Genomic DNA, 24,699 nt, shown 5'->3' with positions numbered 1-24,699 from the left:
CCTGGGGTCCCATCGGCTCTGCTCCTTCTGTGGACACAGGAGGGCCAGGGCGGGGCGGATGCGCTTTCCCGTGGGTCTGCAGAGGAGGCTGCTGGAGACAGCAGGTTGCGGCGGGGGGGCATGTGGGCCGTGGCCCGGGGGCAGGGAGCTGGGTGGCTGGTCTGCGGTGGGCCCAGGAGGCACAGGGGCGTTTGCCATCAGGCAGGTTGATGGGACCCAGGTCCTGTCCCTTGGCCGTTCCTGGGACCCCTCCAGGCACATGGGCAGTGCTGGGCCGGAATGAGGACTCGGTGGGCAGCTGTCTGGGAGGTGGGAGGGGTGGGGAGTAAGGAGGGGGCCCCATCCCTCCTCACCTGAGCTTCGTGCCCCTGTTTGCCTGCCGCCCCCTCTGCTCAGCAGCCGGCGCCCAGGGTCCATGCCTGTCCTGGGTTGACAGGGCTGTGGCATGGTGGGGTATGGGGCGGGCTGCAAGACTTCCACTGCCTTTTGGGGTTTCCAGGACACCCCCTGCCAAAGGCTTGTTAGAAGTGGCAACGGAAGGGCTGGCTAGTGGTGCTGGGGGAGGGTGAGTAGAAGTGCGGGGTGGGGAGGGAGCCAGGAGGAGCTTCCATCCTGGCCTTGGGCCGGAAGCTCTGGCAGCTTGAAGAGAGCAATGCAGACGGGAGGCAGGCTGAGACCCAGGGGCTGCAGGAGGGCTGGGGTCACGGTCAGGGCTGGGGACTGCAGGGAAGGGCGCTGGGGCAGGTGCTCCCCCTTTCCGCCTGTACCTCGGCTTCCCTGTGAAGGCGGCAGGGCCTCCAGCAGGAAGTGGGCTGGGGCTCGCCTCGCATGCCCTCAGGGTGGGCTCTGTCCTTGCAGACAGGACCCCATGCAGGACGCGGGGGGCACCCGTCCTGGCAGCCCCAGGGGTGCTGGAGACACGTGGGAGCCGAGCCTGGGCCGGGGTGAGATCATCTTCGGACGGTCTGGGAAGAAGCGAGGCAAGGTGAGAGCTGCCCCCACCTGGGGACTGGCCGGCACCACCCCTTGTGCTACCCTGGACCCTGGGCCCCGGATGCCCATCTCCTCCGGGCCGCTCTCTCATAAGGGGTCTGTTTGGAGCCCCCAGGAGGGCGGAATTCTGGAGCTGGTAGCCCCTTCTGGCTTCTGCCTCCTACCCCAACACACGACAGGTCCAGGCTCCTCCTCCAGCCAGCCTTGGCCGCTCACGGGTCACCCAGCGGGTCCAGATGGCCTGGGGAGCCCTGGCCTTCAGCTGCGGCCCTGCCCCCACCCCCTGGAGCCCAGCCCACCCCTGTGCCTAGCGCGCCCTCGCCCTGCACCCCTGCTCCCACCCTGCAGTTCGTGAGGGTACCCAGCGGTGTGGCCCCGTCTGTGCTCTTCGACCTCCTGCTGGCCGAGTGGCACCTGCCAGCCCCCAACCTGGTGGTGTCGCTGGTGGGCGAGGAGCGGCCCTTCGCCTTGAAGCCGTGGCTGCGGGATGTGCTTCGCAAGGGGCTGGTGAAGGCGGCTCAGAGCACAGGTGGGTCAGGGCGCAGGCGGCTCAGGGCGCAGGCAGGTCAGGGGGCAGGAGGGTCAGGGCGCAGGCGGCTCAGAGGGCAGGAGGGTCAGGGCGCAGGCAGCTCAGGGCGCAGACAGGTCAGGGGGCAGGCGGCTCAGGGCGCGGGTGGCTCAGGGTGCAGGTGGGTCACGGCAGGCGGGTCAGGGAGCAGGAGGGTCAGGGCGCAGGCAGGTCAGGGCGCAGGCGGCTCAGGGCGCAGACAGGTCAAGGGGCAGGCGGCTCAGGGCGCAGGCGGCTCAGGGCGCAGACAGGTCAGGGGGCAGGTGGCTCAGGGTGCAGGCGGGTCAGGGCGCAGACAGGTCAGGGAGCAGGCGGCTCAGGGTGCAGACAGGTCAGGGGGCAAGTGGCTCAGGGCGCAGGTGGGTCAGGGCGCAGGTGGCTCAGGGCGCAGACAGGTCAGGGGGCAGGCGGCTCAGGGTGCGGGCGGGTCAGGGCGCAGACAGGTCAGGGGGCAAGTGGCTCAGGGCGCAGGCAGGTCAGGGGGCAGGCGGCTCAGGGTGCGGGCAGGTCAGGGCACAGGCAGGTCGGGAGCGGGTGGCTCAGGGTGCGGGCAGGTCAGGGCGCAGGCGGCTCAGGGTGCGGGCGGGTCAGGGTGCAGACAGGTCAGGGGGCAAGTGGCTCAGGGCGCAGGCGGGTCAGGGCGCAGGTGGCTCAGGGCAGACAGGTCAGGGGGCAGGCGGCTCAGGGTGCGGGCAGGTCAGGGTGCAGACAGGTCGGGGGCAGGCGGCTCAGGGCGCAGGCAGGTCAGGGGGCAGGCGGCTCAGGGTGCGGGCGGGTCAGGGCGCAGGCAGGTCGGGAGCGGGTGGCTCATGGCGCAGACGGGTCAGGGGGCAGGCGACTCAGGGTGCAGGTGAGTCACGGCAGGCCGGTCAGGGCACAGGTCAGGGCGCAGGCGGCTCAGGGCACAGGTGGGTCAGAACACCTGAGAGGCCCCACGCTGGCCCTCAGCTGCCATCCCCATGGTCGCCCTCCCTCCGCGGCGCTGCGGGGCGGTGGGAGCCACTCTGGGGTACACGGCAAGGGACTGAAGGTCCCCGGGCTCAGAGCCTCCCCCAGGAGAGCCTGGCCACGTGTGGGGCCAACAGGCCTAAGTGGAAGACCCAGGGAAGGGTGAGACCTCCATAAGCTGCTGTCCACAGCCAGGCCTCCTCACCCCATCTCTTGGGACAGCACTCTGGCCAGCTGGTGGCTGGGGTCAGAATTAAACTCCTGGGCTTTGATTTCAGGGGCTGGGCCTTCGGAAAGCCCAGTCAGGGAGGGGGGTTTCCGCCCTCCTCCACCCCAGAAATGACTGTAGAAGAGACAAAGGCCCTGCTGACTGTTGGGCCGAGGGCTCTGTGCGCTAGAAGGACGTCCTGGGTTCTGGGCCAGCACAGGCTGGGGTCAGAGTCTCTGTCCAGAGGGCAGCAGGGGCCTGCCTCCAGCCCTAACCCTGACCTTGGTCCTGGAGAGTGCCTGGGGAGACCCCTGTGCTCAGGGACCCCTGTGCCTGCAGGAGCCTGGATCCTGACCAGCGCGCTCCGAGTGGGCCTCGCCCGCTATGTCGGGCAGGCTGTGCGCGACCACTCCCTGGCCAGCACGTCCACCAAGGCCCGCGTGGTGGCCATCGGCATCGCCTCGCTGGGCCGCGTGCTGCACCGCCGGCTCCTGGACCATGCCCAGGTGGGCGCCGGGCTCTGGGCGCTCAGATCGTGGGACAAGCAGATCAGGGAGGCCCCCAGAGGTCGGCCGCCTCGGGGCTGGATGGCGTGCCTGACAGAGGCCCCCAGGGCCATCTCGCAGGCTGACCACACTACACCATCTGTGACTGAGCTCCCACCTACCAGGGCAGCAGTGGGCAGACCAGCCCTACCCTCGGTGGTGGGGGCGGCACTCACGGGCCTGGGAGGGAGTGAGGCTGATCTAAGGGACAGAGGCAGTGACCTGACGCCACAGCAGGGTAGCGGGGGCTGGACCCAGAGCCGGGAGGGGTGGAGGGAGGTGGGAGGGAGTGGGGGCCTCCTGCCCAGTGAGCGGCCAGCAGGAGGCAGCATCTCCCAGGACACGAGTGGGGAGAGGGCTGCCAGGCTCCCAGCCGGCACAGGCCTGGAGTGGGCACCTGGTTTCCCAGGACCCCACCCAGACCGGTGCCCAAACGCCTGGCTCAGCCACAGCCCGCAAGCTCTGTGACCTGGGGCTGGCTGGTGTTCTCTGCCCCACCCAGACGGGGGCCTGAGACAGGTCCCCAGAAGGCCAGGCAGCCCCGTGAGTGGAGCCCCCCTCCACCCGGCACACGGGGTTCTGTCTGGAGGGTACCCTCCCTGGGCGCCCCCTGCAGCAGCAGCGGCCCTTCCTCCATCTGGGGGTGTGGGCCACGCCCGGGTCTCACGGTGTGTGTGCCTAGGGGGACGGCCCCGTGCACTACCCCTTGGACGACGGAGGCGGCCAGGGCCCCTTCTGCCCCCTGGACAACAACCACTCCCACTTCATCCTGGTGGAGCCAGGGTCCCCCGGGAAGGGCGACGGGCCCACGGAGCTGCGGCTGCGGCTGGAGAAGTATATCTCGGAGCAGAGGACAGGTTACGGGGGTGAGTCTGCCCGGGGGGCGGGGCAGGGGAGGGGCGAGAGGCGGTCCACGGGGGAGGGGCGGAGGGGGGCGGTCCACGGGGGAGGGGCTGCCCGCGGGGGAGGGGGGCTGCCGGGAACACCGTGGTGGGGGTCGCAGGGGTGGCCAGGGCTGAAGGACCACCAGCTTGGGCCGGGACGGGCATTCCAGCCACCAAACATGCCGGAGTGTTGAGACCTGGGCCACTGGGGGGTCCTGGGTGAGGGGGCTGCTGGCCAGAGTGATGGGGAACACGACTTTGGGGAGTCCCTGCCAGGAGGTAACATTTCCCCCAGGCAGCAGAGTGGGTGAAGGTCCATTTCCAGTGCCCCCCGACCCCACCCCGACCAGAGGCTCTGGCTGGGGGCTCCAGGCTCTGCCAAGAAAGTGAGATTTGCGAGTTTCCAGGGGCCTGTCTCCCTCCCCCGCCGGAAGTTCGCTGCCTGCAGGGGGCAGTGCTGCCCCAGGAGCGGCCTCCAGCGTGGCCAGGGCGGGTCTGAAAGCGGGATTTGCCAAAGCCCGTGTATTTACAACTAACATTTACAATCACAATATACGTGTGATCGCTGGCAATATTATAAGCAGTGTGTGTGTGTCTACCAACTGAGCACTCTTTAGTGAAAATGCAACCTAAGCCGTGTTTACCCCTCACCTTAAGGACGCAGGGCTGGCCCGGGCTGCTGAAGCCGGGAGGCTCATACCCGCTCCGCCCAGTATCCTTCCCGCTTGGCAGGCGCCTCGTGAGTTAGAGGGGACTGTTCTCGGGCCAGGGGCGGTCCAGTCTGTCCTGCCTCCTCCCGGAAGCTTGCCAAGCTTTCCCCACACAGCCCACCCGGCAGGCCCGGGCTTCTGGGGCTGCACATTCTGAAGTCTCACATCTGCTTTTTCGGGGGTAAGCCCCTCCTTCACCACATTGAGGTGCTCTGGGGCACTCGGATGGCCTGGCAAGTGGTCAGTGGAGCTTCCTGCCCTGGCCGGGGAGAGATGCCCGCTGTTGGAACGTGGTTGGTGCGGCCACGGACCCGATGTTCGACTTGACGTTTAAAGCCACGAAGCACCACGCGGGAGAGTGGGGTGTGGGCCTGGCCTTGTCCCGGGTCACACGGCAGCTGGGAGCCTCTCCGGAGGAAAAGCCTCTTGCCTGGAGTTTGCCCAGAAAATGCCGCAGGCTGGTGGTCTGAGGCCCGGGGGGTTACCCCACAGGAGGGTTCCACGCCCTCCGCTCACCCGGGCACCTGGGTGGACGCTGTGCTCCATCTGTCCACAGGAACCAGCAGCATCGAGATCCCTGTTCTCTGTCTGCTGGTCAACGGGGACCCCAGCACCCTGGAGGTAGGGCAGGCGGGGACCTCCCACGGGGCCCCCCAGCCAGGGCTGGGATGGCGCCTGGCGCTGACCCGGCCCATTGTGCCCCCTCCGCCTGCCTCAGAGGATTTCCAGGGCCGTGGAGCACGCCGCCCCGTGGCTGATCCTGGCGGGCTCGGGGGGCATTGCGGACGTGCTCGCTGCCCTCATGAACCAGCCCCACCTCCTGACGCCCCACGTGGCCGAGAAGCAGTTTAGGGAGAAGTTCCCCAGCGAGCACTTCTCCTGGGAGGATGTCGTGCGCTGGACCGGGCTGGTATGAGCCGCCGGAGAGAGGGCTGCGTGCTGGCCCCCGCCCTAGACCCCAGCCCCTGGACTGCGCGTCCGTGCCCAGGCCCACTGGCTGCAAACCCCCCGGGCTGGCCCCCGCTTCAGGCCCTTGTGGAGTGGGGATGCCCGGCTCTGAGGGTGGGGCTGCCCTGGGCCCAGGGGACGGCGGGCTGGCCTTCCGGCTGGGGGCCGTGCAGTCACCTCCGGGCCTTTGTCCTGGGCTCCCAGCTACAGACCATCATGTCCCACCGGCACCTGCTCACAGTGCACGACTTCGAGCAGGAGGGCTCCGAGGAGCTGGACACAGTCATCCTCAAGGCGCTGGTGAAAGGTGGGGCCGGGCCGCGCCTGCCGGGGCCCCCCGGGAGGCACCGGGCAGGGGAGGGTGGTGGGGCAGCCCCCCCCACCCCACCCCCCGGGCTCTCGGCCTCCAGAGCCTGCGCCTGGGTGGCTGCACTCCGCTGCGAGTGTCAGTGCGGGTGAGCGTGTGCGAGTGTTTGAGCATGTGTACAGCCGCTGCTCACTTGGGCGGCAGCACGTGTGACCAGACTGAAGGAACACAGAACCTTCCAGGGCCTCCACACAATGATGACATGCAAATCCACGAGAGGTTCTGTCTTTGGAGGTTTTACGTTAGATGTATTTTATCACAAAATTTTTAAACTATTTAATTACTTACTCCTAATTTTTATTTAGTTTTTTGGCTGAGCCTGGTCTCTGTTGCTGCACTCAGGCTTTGCTCTGGTTGCAGTGTGCAGGCTCTCACCCTGGAGACTCCTCTTGTCGTGGACATGGGCCCCAGGGCGCCCAGGCCTCAGCGGTGGTGCTGTGTGGGCACCGCGGCACGGGGGCCCTCCCAGAGCAGGGCGTGAGCTTGTTCCTCTGCATTGGGGGCGGACGCTTAGCCTCTGGACCACCAGGGACGTCCTTAGAAGACTACGGTGCTCAGTTAGTTCAGGGGTTTTTAGTGTTTTTCGAGATGGTTCATGTGTACTACTAACTCCCGAGCATGTCCACCACCCAGAAGACCCACTAGACCCCCGCTCCCCCCGGCCTCTGGCGATCACGAGCCTGCGTGGCTATGGACCTGCCCGTTGGGGGCACTTCCTGGACATGGGACCACACACCGTGTGGCCTTTGGAGTCCTTCTCTGAGCACAACGCTCTGGGCGGTCATCCAGTGCGCTGTAGCCGGTATAGGGGCACCAGCCCTTTAGGACAGCGACAGTCTGCATTTTGTTTCTCTGGCCCCCTGTGGAGGAGCATTCGGGTGGCCTCCACTTCCTGGCTGCCGCTCAGTGTGTTACTCATTGAATGTAAACGCTTGTTGCGGGGCTGACTGCTGCGGGGACACAGACAGGAAGGGGCTCTGTGGGGCAGGGGGCACCCTTGAGGACGGGAAGGCTCCTCCAGACAGGCGCGCGCTCCCCACTATTCCACCCAGCCCTGGGGTCCCCTTGGGGTCCTGGAGCTCCCAGCGGTGGGGTGCGGGTGGATGTCTTGAGGCTCCTGCCAGTACTCAGAGGGTGTGGAGGGAACCAGGGCATCGTTTCCGTGGCATACATCTAGGAGACCCACCTTGAGGGACCCTGTGCCCACTGGCTCTGCTGGCGCCTGGGTTCCCCTTCACCCACTCCGCCTTCCCTGCCCGCAGCCTGCAAGAGCCACAGCCAGGAGGCGCAGGACTACTTGGACGAACTGAAGCTGGCCGTGGCCTGGGACCGCGTGGACATCGCCAAGAGCGAGATCTTCAATGGGGACGTGGAGTGGAAGGTGGCTCCAGGCTCTGGCCGGTGCCAGGCGGGGACCCTGATGAGGGGCTGGGGGCAGGTGGCGTCCAGGGCCAGCCTGGCCCGGCTGTTGCCAGGGGAGCTGGGGAGGCCAGGATACCTCCCGTTGGGCCTCAGTTGTCGGCATCCCAGGCAGGATGGGCTAAATGTCCATCAGTGGGTGCAGGCTGCCTCGGTGCAGAGGGACAGGCAGGGCGGGGCACCTGGGAGCTGGGGGTCTTGCCGAGGGTCCCCACGCCCCTCCCGTGGGACCCCTTCCCCACGGGCTCCCTCTCACCCTCCACCTGGCGCCCCAGTCCCGCGACCTGGAGGAGGTGATGATGGACGCACTGGTGAGCAACAAGCCCGAGTTCGTGCGCCTCTTCGTGGACAACGGCGCGGACGTGGCGGACTTCCTGACGTATGGGAGGCTGCAGCAGCTCTACCGCTCCGTGGCCCCCAAGAGCCTGCTCTTCGACCTGCTGCAGCGCAAGCACGAGGAGGGCCGGCTGACGCTGGCCGGGCTGGGCGCCCAGCAGGCCCGGGAGCCGCCCGCAGGGCCTCCCGCCTTCTCCCTGCACGAGGTGTCCCGGGTGCTCAAGGACTTCCTGCACGATGCCTGCCGTGGGCTCTACCAGGCGGTGAGTGCGGGCCGGGGTGTAAGTGCGGGCGCGGGCAGCGGTGGGCGGGGGGCGGGCGGGGGGCGTGAGTGCGGGCGGGGGCGGCGAGTGGGGTGGGCGTGGGGCGTGAGTGCGGGTGGGGGCGGGGGGCGTGACTGCGGGTGAGTGCGGGTGGGGGCGGGCGGCGAGTGCCCGGGAGCTGGGGGCTTGAGTGAGGGCGGGGCCGTGGCCGAAGGCTGACACACCTGCCCTCCAGGAGCGGGGCCTGGCCCGGAGGCCCTCGGGCCAGAAGGGGCTTCTGGACTTGAACCAGAGGAGCGAGGACCCCTGGAGGGACCTGTTCCTGTGGGCGGTGCTGCAGAACCGCCACGAGATGGCCACCTACTTCTGGGCCATGGTGTGGAGGGCAAGAGGGGGCCTGGGGGTCCCGGGGGGCTGGGAGGACGCTGGGAGAGGCCTGTGGGGGCTGGGAGGTGGCTGCACACTTAGGCCCGTTCTCCCAGGGCCAGGAGGGAGTTGCCGCTGCTCTGGCCGCCTGCAAGATACTCAAAGAGATGTCCCACCTGGAGACGGAGGCTGAGGTGGGCCGGACTCTGCGGGAGGCCAAGTACGAGCAGCTGGCCCTGGGTGAGCACGGGGATGGGCACTGGGGACGGGGCGGGGCTGAGCGGCCCGGTGCTCCCAGCGGGGTCGGATGGGACGTGTGATGAGAACAAAGCCCCACGTCTCGGCCTGCCCAGTGGGGACACTTGGGGAGAGGGAGGCTCCCACGTCCAGACGGGGAGGCGGGGTGCAGACGGGCGCCTCTCACAGCCCCGGGGGAGGTGGGCGGGCGCAGACGTGGGCCGTCCTGCGGGTCCAGCTCTGCGGGGGAGGAGCCCAGCGGGTGGGCCTGGGCGTCACAGCAGCGGCCGCCCCCGCAGACCTCTTCTCCCAGTGTTACCGCCACAGCGAGGAGCGCGCCTTCGCCCTGCTGGTGCGTCGGAACCGCTGCTGGAGCAGAACCACCTGCCTGCACCTGGCCACCGAGGCCGACACCAAGGCCTTCTTTGCCCACGACGGGGTGCAGGTGAGCCCTGGGCGTGCTGTGGGCGCAGCCTGGGCAGAGAGCAGGTGCCCCAGCCAGCTCCCTCAGGCCCTCACCTGGCCAGTGTCCAGACCATGGGGGTGGGCAGGTCCATTCCTGGAAGCCACCCCCCTGACTCCCTTGCTGGAGACTCTCCCCACTAGCCCCAACTCCGGCCCTATCCCCACCTCTCAGTTCAGTTCAGTTGCTAAGTCGTGTCCGATTCTTTGCAACCCCACGGACTGCAGCACGCCAGGCTTCCCTGTCGATTACCAACTCCCGGAGCTTGCTCAAATTCATGTCCATCGAGTCACTGATGCCATCCAACCGTCTCATCCTCTGTCGTCCCCCTCTCCTCCTGCCTTCAATCTTCCCCAGCATCAGGCTCTTTTCCAGTGAGTTGATTCTTCTCACCAGGTGGCCAAAGTATTGACGTTTCAGTTTCAACATCAGTCCTTCCAACGAATATTCAGGACTGATTTCTTTTAGGATTGATTGGTTGGATCTCCTTGCAGCCCAAGGGACACTCAAGAGTCTTCTCCAACACCACAGTTCAAAAGCATCAGTTCTTCGGCGCTCAGCCTTCTTTATGGTCCAACTCTCACATCCATACATGACTACTGGAAAAGCCATAGCTTTGACTAGATGGACCTTTGTTGGCAAAGTAATGTCTCTGCTTTTTAACACACTGTCTAGGTTGGTCATAACTTTTCTTCCAAGGAGCAAGTGTCCTTTAATTTCATGGCTGCAGTCACCATCTACAGTGATTTCAGAGCCCAAAAAGATAAAGTCTGTCACTGTTTCCATTGTTTCCCCATTTATTTGCCATGAAGTGATGGGACCTGATGCCATGATCTTAGTTTTCTGAATGTTGAGTTTTAGGCCAACTTTTTCACTCTCCTCTTTCACTTTCATCAAGAGGCTCTTTAGTTCTTCACTTTCTGCCAGAAGTGTGGTGTCATCTGCATATCTGAGGTTATTGATATTTCTCCCGGCAACACTGATCCCAGCTTGTGCTTCATCCACCTCGGCATTTCGCATAATGTACTCTGCATATAAGTTAAATAACCAGGGTGACAATATATAGCCTTGACATACTCCTTTCCCAATTTGGAACCAGTCTGTTGTTCCATGTCCAGTTCTAACCGTTGCTTCCTGACCTGCATATAGGTTTCTCAAGAGGCAGGTCAGGTAGTCTGGTATTCCCATCTCTTTAAGAATTTTCTACAGTTTATTGTGATCCACACAGTCAAAGGCTTTGGCATAGTCAATAAAGCAGATGTTTTTCTGGAATTATCTTGCTTTTTCGATGATCCAACAGATGTTGGCAATTCGATCTCTGGTTCCTCTGCCTTTTCGAAATCCAGCTTGAACATCTGGAAGTTCACGATTCTTGTATTGCTGAAGCCTGGCTTGGAGAATTTTGAGCATTACTTTATTAGCGTGTGAGATGAGTGCAATTGTGAGGTAGTTTGAGCATTCTTTGGCATTGCCTTTCTTTGGGACTGGGATGAAAACTGACCTTTTCCAGTCCTGTGGCCACTGCTGAGTTTTCCAAATTTGCTGGCATATTGAGTGCGGCACTTTCACAGCATCATCTTTCAGGATTTGAAATAGCTCAACTGGAATCCCATCACCTCCACTAGCTTTGTTCATAGTGATGCTTCCTAAGGCCCACTTGACTTCACATTCCAGAATGTCTGGCTCTAGGTGAGTGATCATACCATTGTGGTTATCTGGGTCATGATGATCTTTTTTGTATAGATCTTCTGTGTATTTTTGCCACCCCTCTTTAATATCTTCTGCCTCTGTTAGGTCCATCCTTTATTGTGCTCATCTTTGTATGAAATTTTCCCTTGGTGTCTCTAATTTTCTTGAAGAGATTTCTAGTCTTTCCCATGCTATTGTTTTCCTTTATTTCTTTGCATTGATCACTGAGGAAGGCTTTCTTATCTCTCCTTGCTACACTTTGGAACTCCGCATTCAAATGGGTATATCTTTCCTTTTCTTCTTTGCCTTTAGCTTCTCTTCTTTTCTCAGCTATTTGTAAAGCCTCTTCAGACAACCATTTTGCCTTTTTGCATTTCTTTTTCTTGGGGACGGTCTTGATCCCTGCCTCCTGTACAATGTCATGAACCTCTGTCCATAGTTCATCAGGCACTCTGTCTATCAGATCTAATCCCTTGAATCTATTTGTCATTTCCACTGTATAATCATAAGGGATTTGATTTAGGTCAATCCCGAATGGCCTAGTGGTTTTCCCTACTTTCTTCAATTTAAGTCTGAATTTGGCAATAAGGAGTTCATGATCTGAGCCACAGTCAGCTCCTGGTCTTGTTTTTGCTGACTGTATGGAGCTTCTCCATCTTTGGCTGCAAAGAATATAATCAGTCTAATTTCAGGGTTGACCATCTGGTGATGTCCATGTGTAGAGTCATCTCTTGTGTTGTTGGAAGAGGGAGTTTGCTATGACCAGTGCGTTCTCTTGGCAAAACTCTGTTGGCCTTTGCCCAGCTTTATTTTGTACTCCAAGGGCAAATTTGCCTGTTACTCCAGGTATCTCTTGACTTCCTACTTTTGCATTCCAGTCCCCTATAATGAAGAGGACATCTTTTTTGGGGTGTTAGTTCTCCACCTCCGGTCTCAGCAAGTCAACCCTGCTAACCTGGAGCCTGGCCTCCCTCCATGGAAGGTGTTCCTTCTCCACCAGGAGGGAGGCTCTGGGGGCTGCAGGCTGGGAGGACTGATGCCTTAGCTGAACCCTGAAGGGAGGCTGCTCTGGGCACTGGGGCAGGTGTGTGGGGGGGGCAACACCACCCCTTTGTTTCAGGCCTTCCTGACCAAGATCTGGTGGGGGGACATGGCCTCGGGCACCCCCATCCTGCGGCTGCTGGGCGCCTTCTTCTGCCCAGCCCTCATCTACACCAACCTCATCGCCTTCAGGTCCGTCAGCACACACAGCAGCCGCTCCCCAGACCTGTGCTGGTGGCGACACACCCCAGCCTCCCCTCTACGGGACCCACACCTGTGTGGCCCCTTGTGCCCCCTCCCCGCCCACATCCGCGTGGCCCCTGTGCGCCCCCTCCCTGACCCCACATGCTCGTGGCCCCTCTGCGTGCCCCCTCCCCGCATCCCTCTGCAGTTCATCCGCTGGTCGGGTGCTCGGGCCGAGCGGGAGCCTCGGGTGCCCTCCCCACGACCCTGAGGGGCTCCTGTGCTCACAGCAAGGAGGCCCCTCTAAGGACAGGCCCAGAGGACCTGCAAGAGCTGGACAGTCTGGACACAGAGAAGAGCCTGCTCTGCGGCCTGGGCAGCAGGTGAGGGCCTGCAGAGGGGGCAGTGGTGGGGAGCTGGACTTCCGTGGGCAGGGGCGAGCTCTGGACCCCGGGTGCCCGTCTTACCACTGGCCGTGGCCTCCTTCGGGTGCAGGGCGGAGGAGCTGTCTGAGGCGCTGAGGAGTGAGCGTGACCGAGGCCGGAGAGCCGCTTTCCTGCTCACGCGCTGGAGGAAGTTCTGGGGGGCGCCCGTCACCGTGTTCCTTGGGAACGTGGTCATGTACTTTGCCTTCCTCTTCCTGTTCACCTACGTCCTGCTGGTGGACTTCTGGCCCCCTCCTCAGGGGCCGTCGGGGTCTGAGGTCGCCCTCTACTTCTGGGTCTTCACGCTGGTGCTGGAGGAGATCCGGCAGGTCAGTGACGGAGCCCGGGGGGTTGCGGGTCACAGCCCGGCCCAGGAGGGGCCATGCCCCGCGAGGGGGAGCCCGGGCCGCCATCACCGGGCCATCTACGCCTGCCAGGGCTTCTTCACGGATGAGGACACACACCTGGTGAAGAAGCTCACGCTGTACGTGGAGGACAGCTGGAACAAGTGTGACCTGGTGGCCATCTTCCTGTTCATCGCCGGGGTCACCTGCAGGTCTGGGGCCCCGGGGCCTGGCGGGGGCAGCCTCGGGGGGCTGGGGGGCAGGGCTGCCTCCAGGATGGGTCCGCCCGGGCCTGGCGCCCGCGCTGTGCGTCCCGGAGGAAGCCCCAGCCCTCTCTGGGCACGGGCAGCCGCCCAGCCTGCCCTCCCGCCCACCCAGGATGCTGCCCTGGGCCTTTGAGGCCGGCCGCACGGTACTCGCCATTGACTTCATGGTGTTCACGCTCCGGCTCATCCACATCTTCGCCGTCCACAAGCAGCTGGGCCCCAAGATCATCATCGTGGAGCGGATGGTGAGCCCGGGCCGGGGTGGTGAGGCCGGGCCCCGCCCGGAGGGTGCTGACCCTTCTCCTCCCCGCCCCCCGCCCCCCGAGATGAAGGACGTCTTCTTCTTCCTCTTCTTCCTGAGCGTGTGGCTCGTGGCCTACGGCGTGACCACACAGGCGCTGCTGCACCCGCATGACGGTCGCCTGGAGTGGATCTTCCGCCGCGTGCTGTACCGGCCGTACCTGCAGATCTTCGGGCAGATCCCGCTGGATGAGATCGACGGTCAGCACTCAGCCCGGGCCGGGGGACTCCACGTGGGGCCCCACCCTGGGGAGCCACAGCACTGAGACCCCCTAGCAGCACACTCCTTTTGTAAGACCCTGGACACCCAGCCCTTCAGCAGGGCCTCGGGGGGTCACAGGAGACCCTGGCCTGATGCTGACGGAAGGGAAGTCCCCAGGGCTGGCCCCCAGGCCCGGCACACCCACCAGGTCATGTCCGGTGGGGGACAGGTCCGGGCTGACGTGTGCCAGCTGTGGAGGCCCCAACCTCGGGCCCTGGGTGGGAGACAGAGATGGAGCTGTGGGCAGAGAGGGCCGCGGGGGCCGGGGCCTTGCAGGGGGGGTGGGCAGGCGCTGGGCACAGGGCACAGGGCTGGGCCCCCCACCACCAGCCATTGCCTGGTCTGGGCCCCAGGCTGGCCCTCCCAGCACGTCCCCACTGACAGTATGCTTGCGGCCCACCCACTGGAGAGGCCCTCGGCTGGAAGGCCACTCCTGAGGGCACCCTAGCTTCTGGGGACCCACCTGACATGTGAGCCCAACACCATGCCTGGCTTGTATGGCTTGCCTGAGGGGGTGTCTCCAGGGAGGCCCCTGCATAGGGGTGGGGGTGGGGGCTGGTGAAAGTGAAGTCGTTCAGTCGTGTCCAGCTCTTTTGTGCCGTATGGACTGCAGCCCACTAGGCTCCTCCGTCCATGGGATTTTCCAGGCAGGAATACTGGAGTGGGTTGCCATTTCCTTCTCCAGGGGATCTTCCTGACCCAGGGATGGAACCTGGGTCTCCTGTACTGCAGGCAGACTCTTTACCATCTGAGCCCCCAGAGAATCCTCTGAGAATTTCCCATGATAGTGCGGTAGGGGGTAGGGGGTGCTCGGGGAGGCCCAGGCTGGACCCGGAACACCTGTGTGGGCCCCGGCATGGCTGGGGTGCACTGCGGAGGAGGAGAAGGGGAACCAGCCCCTCCCACAAGGGGGACCAGTGTGGGGGCCCAGGGCTCCAGCCGTGCTGGGCGCTCCCAGGGTGCGGAGCGGGGCAGGGGGTCCTTCACTCAGGTGGGTGTCACGGGGCGATCATGGGCGCAGAGTCCCTGAGGCTGACTGCAGCCGCTAATGAGGCAGGTCAGCGCCCGTGACCTGGTAAATATTTGTCCATGGGACGAGGACGTGACTGAGACCGGCGGGCTCCGGGCTGAGGGGCTGCGCCGTCACGGGAGCTGCCTCCTAATTAGAGGGTTTTGCGGGCTCATTTCCTGGGCTGTTTTCTTAGTCCCCCCGACGTGTGATCTCCCGTGGGCGCCGTTTTCCAGGCCATTAGTTTAATGGGCCCCTGCCTGCCTGGGCGGCCCTGCCTGGGGGACACTGCCATGACCTCCAACTGCCCCAGTCCCACGGGGCTCCTTGGGAAGAGGCGGGACAAGTGGGCGCCCAGGACCGGGCAGGGGTGGGGTCCCTCCTGCCCTGATGGCCACACATGGGTACGAGGGAACTCTATTATGGTTCGGGGTCCCTAGGAGCCTGGGGTCACCTGGGCAGGACGAGGGGGTGCAGGTTCCCAGGGGTCCAGTTTTCAACACCACTGTAGCTGCCAGGCTGAGCCCCACTGTGGCAGTGCCAGCCTGGGCCAGTGCGCTGAGGGTCCCTCCCCCTCCCCGGCTCTCAGAGTGGACCCTGGCCAGCCCCTCTCTGGAGCCCACCAGCCGGCAGGCAGAAGGTGGTTTGCTTATTTACAGGCTGAGAGGGAAGGCATCCGCAGCCCGTGGTCCCAGCTGGGGTCCTGGGCGGCTGCGGAAGCCAGCTCCAAGTGTCCTGGGCAGAGCCCCGCTCTGGGCCCCAAGAGGCCCCGGGATGACCCATCTCCCAGCTGGGCGTGGTGGTGCCTCTGAGAGTCCCAGGGGAGACGCAGGCGCCTCATCACCATGGAGCTGCTTCCATCAGACGGGCAGGCTCTCCAGGCCGCTCGGGGTGCCCAGGGCGAGAACGGATCTGCAGGCCACAAGGGCAGGGGCGGCTGGGGAGGGGTCTCACACGAAGGACCTCAGTCAGGAGGGGTTCATCCCATGAGGGAGACACACAGGGGAACAGGCCCTGCCAGCCTGACACGCAAGCCCAGAGGTGGGACACAGGCACACACGGAGAAACAGAGACCCCCATGCCCCCCACTGAGGTACAGCATGAAGACGGCAGGGAGGGGGCAGTCAGGGAAACACAGTCCTACGTGCAGGCGTGTCCAGGTCCACACACACACACGGCCTGTGGAGGTCACCCCTGCAGCCTCAAGCCCTCCTGCCAGGGAGACGCCCCAGCCCCTGGGGCCCCCGCACCCTTGTGCCCTGCCCTGGCCTCCATCTGCACCTCCCTCCCATCTCCTGGGGTGGGGGTGGGGGCCAGGCTGGCCCTGCAGGGCCTGAGACAGGCAGGGGAGGGGCCCCTCAGAGATAACGGCCCCTCCAGAATCCCTGTCCAGGGCCTGGAGCTCAGCCTGCCCCAGGCTGGGTGCTCACTGCCCGCGCCTCTACTGCCCAGACGGCTCGAGGAGCCAGCTCCTCCTCAAGGCCGCGGTAACCCGTGTCAAGGGCATTCTGCCGCTGCAGGCTTTGGGAAGGTGCAGACCTGCCCTGGCTCAGACTCCAGTGGCGGGCAGCGAGCCACAGGCCTGCAAAGTCCTGCGGGAGAGACCCCACGCCCTCGCCAAGGCCAGCACCCCCCACGCTGGCTGTGAGCAGAGCTTTGGGTGGGGCTGGGGTGACACGGGCTGGGCTCTGCCTCCAGAGCCCGTGGGATGCTGTGACCTCAGCCCAGCAAAGCGGTGGAAGCGGGGCCAGCACGGCCAGGCAGACCACCCAAGACCCAGTTGTCCCAGGACTTGGGAGTCTGAGCGCCGAAGCCCGGACTGTGCCCGGGAAAGCATGGGGACTGGCCACCTCCCTGGGCCCTTCCCCCGGGTGGCCTCAACCACAGGGACACGACTCAACGCCCGAGGGTGCTGGCGGCTCAGGCCCGCCGCAACCCCCGCGCCCCGCCCCTTGCAGAAGCCCGCGTGAACTGCTCCCTGCACCCACTGCTGCTGGAAGGCTCACCCTCCTGCCCCAACCTCTATGCCAACTGGGTGGTCATCCTCCTGCTGGTCACCTTCCTGCTGGTCACCAACGTGCTGCTCATGAACCTGCTCATCGCCATGTTCAGGTGGCTGCCCTGCCGCCTGGATCTGTCCACTTTGCGGGGGGGGCCTTGGTTCTGGTCTCCCCAGCCCAGACCTGTCCAGCCCTCCAGACCGCAGGGGGCAGTCGCCTCTCTGCCTTCAGGAGGGGCTTGGATAAGGGGTGTTACTCCAGAGCTGGGGCTCCCCTCTGGAGGTCTCCCCTCTGGCGCTCAGGGCACCAAGGAGATGGTGCGGGCCTGGCAGGTGTGTGTGGGCAGGTGCCTGGGTCTGCCAGGCTGCAGCAGAGGGGCGGTGGGGGACGCTGGGGGCGGGCGGGGCGGGGCAGGGCGCAGGGGCGGTGGGGGACCCCGGGGGCGGGCGGGGTGGGGCACAGGGGGGCGGTGGGGGACCCTGGGGGCGCAGGGGGGCGGTGGGGGACCCTAGGGGCGGGGCGCAGGGGGGCGGTGGGGGACCTCGGGGGCGGGCAGGGCGGGGCGCAGGGGGGCGGTGGGGGACCCGGGGGAGCAGGGCCCGCGCCCACGCAGCGCCCCCGCCGCCGCCCGCAGCTACACGTTCCAGGTGGTGCAGGGCAACGCGGACGCCTTCTGGAAGTTCCAGCGCTTCCACCTCATCGTGGAGTACCACGAGCGCCCCGCACTGGCGCCCCCGTTCATCCTCCTCAGCCACCTGAGCCTGGTGCTCAAGAGGCTCCTGCAGAGGGGGACCCCGCAGAAGCGGGCGCGCCTAGGTGAGGCTCCTGCCTGAACCGCATGGACGGAGGGGCCCTGGGCCTGGGCCTGGGCGGGGGCAGCGGGCAGCGGGCCCCGGCCCCTCTGCGGCAGCCCCGAGGGCCTGCCCACCATGGGGCTTCCAGGCCTGGGCCCTGCCCTGAGGCTGCCCGGCTCCCCAGAGAGGGACCTGCCAGAGCCGCTGGACCAGAAGGTGGTCACCTGGGAGGCGGTGCAGAAGGAGAACTTCCTGAGCGAGCTGGAGAAGCGCCGGAGGGAGAGCCAGGAGGAGCTGCTGCGGAAGGCGGCGCACAGGTGTGGGGGCGCCCTCCCAGTGCGGCGGGCCGCGGGGGCACCGAGCCCACAGAGCCACGCACGGGGGCCAGCGCCCTCCCTGCAGGGCCAGGAGGTGCTGGCGGGGCTGGGAGCTCTCTGGGGATGGCGGGCTGCCTTAAGGCTGGCATGGCCCCTCATGTCACTGGGTCTGGACTGGGTGGGGACATGGCCCGTTTCTAACAAGCAGCCTCTCACTCTGGACTGGGCTCTGCTGGGCCAGGCCTGCCCTACACTTGGGGGTTGGTGCCAGTACTCACGGGGTTCTTCCTGCTCTGGGGCAAACCTCACACCCACGCGCCTGGTCCTGCCTGTGGGTGGGGACAGCCCTGACGCCCCCTCACCACCATGCCCAAGGGGCTGGAGCACCCTGAACTCAGGCGCCCACAGAGGCTCAGTGGCCCCCAAACGCACCCAAAGGGCCTGGGCATCAGGGCAGGGAGGTGGGAAGGCCCCCGGTGTGGGGCACTGGCCTTCAGCCGCCTGCTGCCTGCCCGCTCCCGCCACAGGGTGGACGTCGTAGCCAAGTACCTTGGGGGCCTGAGGGAACAGGAGAGACGCGTCAGGCGTCTGGAGTCTCAGGTGGGCTGGTGGATCAGGGCGCCCTTCTCCCTGGGCAGGGCCTGGCAGGTGGGCATGCAGTCAGGGCAGGGCGGAGAGAGCCTGGGGCTTCAGGACTCGTGCCCGCCCCTCCGGGAGGAGACCCTGCTGCTCCCCAGGGGTCCTGCACTGAAGACCCCTCCCCGTCCACTCCTCACACACACGCTGGAGCCTCTTCCTCCCTCTCTTGAGTGACAGCCATCAGAGCGGTGTCAGGGGCAGCCGGATGGCGGGGGCGGGGGGGGCGGTGGACGCAGGCTCGGCCCCAGAGCCCCCAGCCTGCCCTCCTCCAGGTTGGCTACTGCGCGGCGCTCCTCTCCTCTGTGGCCGAGTCGCTGGCCCGTGGCAGCGCCAGCTGGAGTGAGTGTGACGGCCCCCATTCCCCAGGCGCTCGGGGGGCGGGTGGGCACGGCAGCCCTCTGCCAGCCTGCAGGCCTGGGGGCTGTGTCCTCTGCCTCACCTTAGGCCTCCACTTTCCACCTGTCCTGGGAGAAGACAGGCCCAGGTTTTGGATGGTCCTTGGCTGGCCACGATCTTTAGGGCACTGGGGCCCTCTGTGGGAACCCACCAACTCAACCGGAGCGTGGTTCATGGGCCCCACTGGCTGCTTCCCCACCCACCCCGCCCAGGGCCAGCTCTCCCCGGGGCTGCCCTACTGGGCACCCAGCAGCTGTAAAGGGGTCTTCCTTCCCTCCCAGACTCTCAGAACTCCAGCAGCGGGAACCCACCGGCCTCTGCTGACCACGGAGGAGCCCTGGGTAGCACAGAGTGCCCAGAGGCTGGCCAGCTGCCCTCCAACCCCTGAGCCACCTGGACATAAGCACAGGGAGCCCTGCACTCCCAGGGGCCCAGACCTGGAGGGCACGGCCCTTGGCTGGTCATCCTGGGCTTCGTGGAGATGCCTGAACAACCCCCCACCAGTCAAGCACCCCGGGCGCGATGTACCACCCTCGCCCTGCCCAGCACCTCCCTAGGCCTGGGAATGCAGCAGTGTGTCACGGGCCCCCCGAACCCCATCCAGAGCCAACCAGCTGGGGCCAGAAGAGCAGGCCTCGCTGAGTGTCTTGTGGGGAGCCTCCCTTTAGGTGGGCAGCTGCCTTGGGGTCCACGCCCAACCTGTGTCACCCACCAAGAGACTGGTCTTTTTCTGAAACGCTTGGAGTTAGAATCTCTGTCTCCAAGACCCAGGCTGAGTGTTGTGTCGGCTGCCGCCCCCACGCCCGACAGCGCGCATGGCGAGTGCCGGGCCATCCCGTCTGGGCAGTGGTGGCAGGTCATACCCCTAGAGGACCCACCACCACCCCCGAAAACTGCTTTACGGTCCCTGGAGCTGGGAAAGCGCGCCCACACCCGGGGCTGCAGCCCAAGGCAGAGGGGACCCCGGGAGGTGGCTGCTTAGTGAAGCACACGACAAGGGACGGAGTCCCAGCCCCTCTGGGAACCCCACACAAGGCGAGTGGGCAGCCAGGCTGGTCACCCCTTCCCTCAGGCAGGGGACACAGCGGCAGGGCCAGGCCGGGGCTTGACAGCAGTCACGGGAGCCGCGCTGGCTCCCGTCTGCCTCCCAGTGCCCTCTGGGGACCAGGCTCAGCGCCCTACACAGAGTCGGCAGTCCTGGCGACACCGGTCATCCCCACACACGGGGGCAGCGCAGCGTGCAGGGCCACGGGCAGCCGCTTCCCGGCGACACTCACACTCCGCTCTCCCCAGATCCACATCAACCCCCCAACCCCAGCCTTCAGGCGAGCAGCTGCGAGTCCTCCCTGGGATGGGCTGGGGTCTCAGTCTCTTGCTCAAGCCCGAGGAGGGACCCGCCTCAGTCAACAGAAAGACCTCCTGACGAGCGCAGGACACTGGGGGCTGGAGGGCGGAGGGCCCCAGCTGCGGCTGCTGGGGGAGAGGTGGTCCACACAGATACACGGAGCCAGAGGAACGTGTAGAGCCTTTACTGTCTCCCGGGCAGAAACGGGTTGGGCCTCCATCACCCCTGGCCCACACCCTGGCGAGGTCTCTGTTCCCTGGTGGCACCTACAGGCAGCCGGCGGGCCAGCTCGCTGCCCTGGAGCCCTGAGTCCGCTCCAGCCCTGAAGCCGCCCTGGGGGCAGCGGTGGCCAGCCTTCTAGCACAGCCAGGTCAGGGAGGCGGCCAGGCAGTCTCCCAGCTCACAGCTCTGCACCTGGGGCCTCGGGGCTGCCACCCCTGCTCCGGAAGTGGCCCCTGCTCCGCTTCTTGCTGCCATGGAAACCCACTGTCTCCACCAGCGGGGGGCTGGACCCAGGCCTGGTGTGGGCCACGCCTGCAGAGGCACCCACCTCCTGCAGGCCCCCTCGGGGTCCACTCCACTCCTCGGCTTCGGGGCTCCCGGGCCTGGCCAGGTGGGCAAGCTCCACGGGGCCCTCACCCCCTGCCGCTCCTGGAACCCCAGGGTCACCCCTGCCCGGTTCCCCCACCTTCCTGGATACCCTCTTCCTGTCGGGCCGAGCCTCGCTGGCTCGGGTGGGTTTGGTGAAGACAAGCCGGCCCTCCCCGCAGCTGGAGGGGTCCTGGTTGAAGGAAGGCATGTAGTTGCCGGGGGCAGCCAGGTTCTGCGGCCCCAGGAAGGCCAGGGCGGCGGCCCGGTTGCTCTGCTCGCTGGCCTCGGCCACATCGTCCAGGCTGTACCTGGTCCAGCGCTCAGGGTGGGTCACGTAGTCAGGGACAGGGGGCGCCCTTTGGGCAGCAGGGCTCCCAGCAGCCCTACCTGGGACCCCCGCTGCAGGCTGGCTGGAGGGTGTCAGCAGCTGCTGGAAGCCCCCCCCATCACCCGGGCTGGCTGGAGTCACAGCAGGCACAGCCCGCCTGGCGGCCCCCTCCAGCCCATCGAAGATGCTGTGGCTGCGCTGGGAGAAGGTGGAGCTCGTGCCTCTCAGGTGGAAGGGCTGCACCGCCTCTGTGGGGAGGCCCCTGGGGGGCGAGGGGGGCTCATCGGGGCCTGAATCCCCAGAAGCCTCCCCAGGCAGCCCCCCCGGGGACAGGGCGTCCACCCCAGCACCATCGGGCAGACTGAGGTCGGAGTCCGAGTCGCTGAGGGAGACAGTGTCGGGAGGCAGGGCGTCGACCTCCGGGTCAAGGAAGTGTTGGCTGTGCCCTGCCTCTGCCATGTGTCACCAGGCCACGCCACACCTGCACCAAAACAGCCCCGGGAGTCCCCGAGGACACAAGCTCAGACCCACCACCCCAGGCAGGATCAGCAGCAAGAGCGGTGTCCCAGGAGGAAGGGCCAGCCCCGCCCCCGGCACCGACCAAAAGCCCTCCTCTTACCTCCCCGTCTGATGGGCGCCTGCTGGACGCTGGAGGGCAGGTGGATTGAATGCTGACGAAGGTTCTTGGTGGCAAAGGCCCCCGCGCACGGCTCTGCTCAGCGGCTCGGTGACCGGCTAAGGGCAGGGAGGGACAGCCAGCCATCAGACTAGAGGGCAGACAAACAGAAGTGGTGCCAACCCCCCGGAGTGGGCCTGGGTTTACAAAGCCCCCGGAACAGCCAGGCCCAGGAGCTGGTCCTGTGACTTGTCACCTCTCTCAGGCCTCGCCAGGCAGGTCTGACTAGAGCCACTAGGGGACCCGCACGGGGTGGTCTGGTAGAGAGCAGCCAGCCTGGGTGTCAACCCGGGGTCAGCAGCAATCCTTGCGCTCCCTCTGTCGGCCACGTGAGGTAGTGGCAGGCAGTATGCTTAGCAGCTCAGTCGCGTCCGACTCTTTGTGGCCCTTTGGATTGTAGCCTGCCAGGCTCCTCTGCCAACAGGATTTTCCAGGCAAGAATACTGGAGTGGGCTGCCATTTCCTTCTCCAATAAATAATGAAGAAATGAATGAATGACACGTATAACATAATTTTGTGCTAAAGCAGGTATCGTCCTCCTTCACTGGCTAGCAGCTGCAGGTGTGAAACATTAAAAAAAAAAAAACCTGTGGACTACAAACTGGAAACTGAGGGCATCCTGGCCACCGACTGAGTACTTTTTCACTTCGGAGAAAGACCATCACTGTTTCGTTCTGACACAGTGCCAGTGTTTCCACACACTAGCATGTTCAATTGTTTTGTCCTCGTAACATACATACTTTCTAATGGATTACAAGGAGTTGTGAAGGGTGATCACGCTTTTCAAAAAGTAAAATTATGGAACCTACTTCCTGTCAGTCACTAGGCTAATCCTGGTAACTGACACATCCTGTGGTGGCTCCACGTGATAGCTTATCACACGTTTTCAGGTCCGTGAGTGCTCAGAGGTACGGGAAGCAGCTGACAGTCATGGCGGTAACTGCAAACCGGCTCACTGAATAGCTCGAACTGACTCAGTCAGGACTTCACAAATATCTGTCGTGTGGATGACGAGTACATTTATTCACTTTGCTAATAACTGCAGTAAAGAATTTTAGAGCTTGATGTGGGATGCTGCCTGGGAAAAGGGCAGGCAGGAAGTACTCCACAAAGCCGGGGGCACCTGCCAGCTCTGTGGGGAAGAGGGGTGCTCCTGAGTGCAGAGAGATGCCCTGGGAGCTCCAGAAGGGACTGCAGCCAGGTCCTTGACATCTGAGGGTCAGGCTCTCAGGAAGCTGGCTCAGCCTTGTTTGGCAGAGGCCAGCCCCACAGCTCCTGAGGCAACCTCCAGGGACATCTGTGATCCTCCACACACCTTCACTTTCCCAGCAGAGCACAGAAGTCCTGCCAACACCTGGTTAGCATTCCAGTGTTACCAGGCACCCTGAAACTTGGTTCCAGGCTCAGAGGACAGGGCTCAGCCTCTGTCCACCAACTTCCTCTTCCCACCAAGCCTCCCTTGCTCGCCCAGGGTGACTCCGTTGCTCCTGCACCCACCAAAGACCAGGCCAGGTGGACCAGGAGTGGCTCTGAGTGCCCTGCTCCAGGCCAAACACAGGCGAGATCTCCATTCCTCTGGGCCTTGTATGACTTCCAAAATGAAGGAACAACTCCAAGAAAGGGGACACGAAGTAAGCGCCAGCGGTGTCTGTTTTAGGGCTGGCAGGACCGGAGTGGGGAGGTAATTTGCCCGTCATTCAGTACACTGGAGGCAAAGCTGGAGTTTCAGCCAGCCTCTGGCTTCCTAAATTTGCACTCCCGTCCCCTGGACGCCCGTGATCAGTGGGACACACCGAGGGGAGCCGGGAATCGCGCCCCAAGATCGGGCATGCGAGGTCTGCGTCTCTTGAGTTCTCTGAGAACTTCCTGAGCTCACTGCAGGGCAGAGCTGAGTCCAGGCTGACGGAGGCGCGGGGTCGGGGCTGGCCAGGTCCCAGGGAGCGCTGGCTTCCTTGAGGGTTGTCTCTCTCCCCCGGGAGGCAGAGCCTTGATTTTCTCCACTCCACGCGCCCAGAATGTCGGCGCGTGCCCAGCAGGCGCTCGTGTCAGCTGCCTGAGTCCTGCGGCCAAGTCGGGCGGGGGCGGGCCAAGGGTCCGGGCCTCACGAGGGTCTCCCTGGTTAGGGCAGCAGACTACGGACAGTGGCCCGCTGAAGCCCGACGGGTCAGCAGCACGGCCCTCCCCACCAAAAACCTACCGGCTCACTTCGGCCTGGCTGCCTCCATCTTGAGCCACGCTCAGCCCTTTGGGAAACCGAGTCCCCCGCTAGGCGATGGCCGCTTCTCCCGCGCCTGAAGAACTACATCTCCCACAAGGCACCTGGCTTCCACTCCTGAGGCCTATCGGGAGTGATGTCTTTGCGCATGCGCTAGCTTCCCTACAGGAAACTGTGGCGCTCCTTCGCGAAGAGACCGGAATTGACTCAGGAAGGGAGACAGGGTGAGGAGGCAGTGCTGCGACTCCCAGAATGCTCCAGGGCTAACGGCCAGAGCCTCGTTCTCGGTACTGTAGCCCACTTTGCCGGAAGCCGCAAGAACCGGAAGTGCGTAACGTATCCGGCGCGGTTTCCAGGCACTTCCGATCCCGTTCCGGAGCAGCCGTCCCTGCTCCTTCGGGTCCCTGGAACCGGGCCGCGGGGCGTGTCCCGCGGTGTGCATTTGTTTCGCCCACTGGACGACTCGGGCCGGCCGCCGCGTGGCAAGCCGCCTGAGGGAGGCGCCCTGGCCTCGCCTGCCGATTGTCTGACTGGTCTTTTCTGCCCCGAAAGTGAAAGTCTCCCAGTCGTGTCCGACTTGGCGACCCTGTGGACTATACAGTCCATGGAGTTCTCCAGGCCAGA

General features: G+C 64.7%; 2 protein-coding genes across 6 annotated transcripts; one reads left to right on the top strand and one right to left on the bottom strand.

The window, feature by feature from the left end:
• Positions 1 to 860: 860 nt before the first annotated feature.
• Positions 861 to 19,434, top strand: TRPM5 (transient receptor potential cation channel subfamily M member 5). The gene is made up of 24 exons (XM_070360025.1): positions 861 to 985; positions 1,342 to 1,522; positions 3,057 to 3,223; positions 3,945 to 4,128; positions 5,413 to 5,477; positions 5,575 to 5,766; positions 6,009 to 6,111; positions 7,434 to 7,552; positions 7,866 to 8,189; positions 8,425 to 8,565; positions 8,672 to 8,795; positions 9,092 to 9,237; positions 12,065 to 12,177; positions 12,459 to 12,551; positions 12,664 to 12,922; positions 13,031 to 13,149; positions 13,316 to 13,448; positions 13,530 to 13,704; positions 16,733 to 16,886; positions 17,409 to 17,590; positions 17,753 to 17,885; positions 18,413 to 18,485; positions 18,797 to 18,863; positions 19,202 to 19,434. The coding sequence occupies exons 1-24, from the start codon at positions 869 to 871 to the stop codon at positions 19,306 to 19,308; spliced, it is 3,471 nt and encodes a 1,156-aa protein (XP_070216126.1). The 5' UTR covers positions 861 to 868; the 3' UTR covers positions 19,309 to 19,434.
• A 999-nt stretch (positions 19,435 to 20,433) lies between these two features.
• TSSC4 (tumor suppressing subtransferable candidate 4) lies at positions 20,434 to 24,297 on the bottom strand. 5 transcript variants are annotated; one of them, XM_070360027.1, is made up of 4 exons: positions 24,058 to 24,297; positions 22,670 to 22,856; positions 21,804 to 21,919; positions 20,434 to 21,665 (listed from the first exon to the last, which is right to left on the bottom strand). In XM_070360027.1, exon 4 carries the CDS (start codon positions 21,641 to 21,643, stop codon positions 20,666 to 20,668), a length of 978 nt encoding a protein of 325 aa, XP_070216128.1. In that variant the 5' UTR covers positions 21,644 to 21,665; positions 21,804 to 21,919; positions 22,670 to 22,856; positions 24,058 to 24,297; the 3' UTR covers positions 20,434 to 20,665. The 5 variants fall into 5 exon arrangements, with proteins under 5 accessions (XP_070216128.1, XP_005904488.1, XP_014336498.1 ...); XM_005904426.2 differs by lacking the exon at positions 22,670 to 22,856 and having other exon boundaries at positions 21,804 to 21,951; XM_014481012.2 differs by lacking the exon at positions 22,670 to 22,856.
• Positions 24,298 to 24,699: the final 402 nt, after the last annotated feature.

Source organism: Bos mutus, chromosome 22 (genome assembly GCF_027580195.1).
Source record: "Bos mutus isolate GX-2022 chromosome 22, NWIPB_WYAK_1.1, whole genome shotgun sequence".
Lineage (NCBI taxonomy): Eukaryota > Metazoa > Chordata > Mammalia > Artiodactyla > Bovidae > Bos > Bos mutus.
This window is presented reverse-complemented; position numbering and strand designations above follow the sequence as displayed.

What these genes read in the sequence shown, in the direction of transcription:
- TRPM5 (XM_070360025.1), top strand. Translation starts at nt 869, where the DNA reads ATGCAGGACGCGGGGGGCACCCGTCCTGGCAGCCCCAGGGGTGCTGGA. An exon ending in TTGCCCACGACGGGGTGCAG is followed by an intron (nt 9,238 to 12,064) that starts GTGAGCCCTGGG and finishes CCTTTGTTTCAG; the next exon opens with GCCTTCCTGACCAAGATCTG. An exon ending in TCAGGCGTCTGGAGTCTCAG is followed by an intron (nt 18,486 to 18,796) that starts GTGGGCTGGTGG and finishes GCCCTCCTCCAG; the next exon opens with GTTGGCTACTGCGCGGCGCT.
- TSSC4 (XM_070360027.1), bottom strand. Translation starts at nt 21,643, where the DNA reads ATGGCAGAGGCAGGGCACAGCCAACACTTCCTTGACCCGGAGGTCGAC.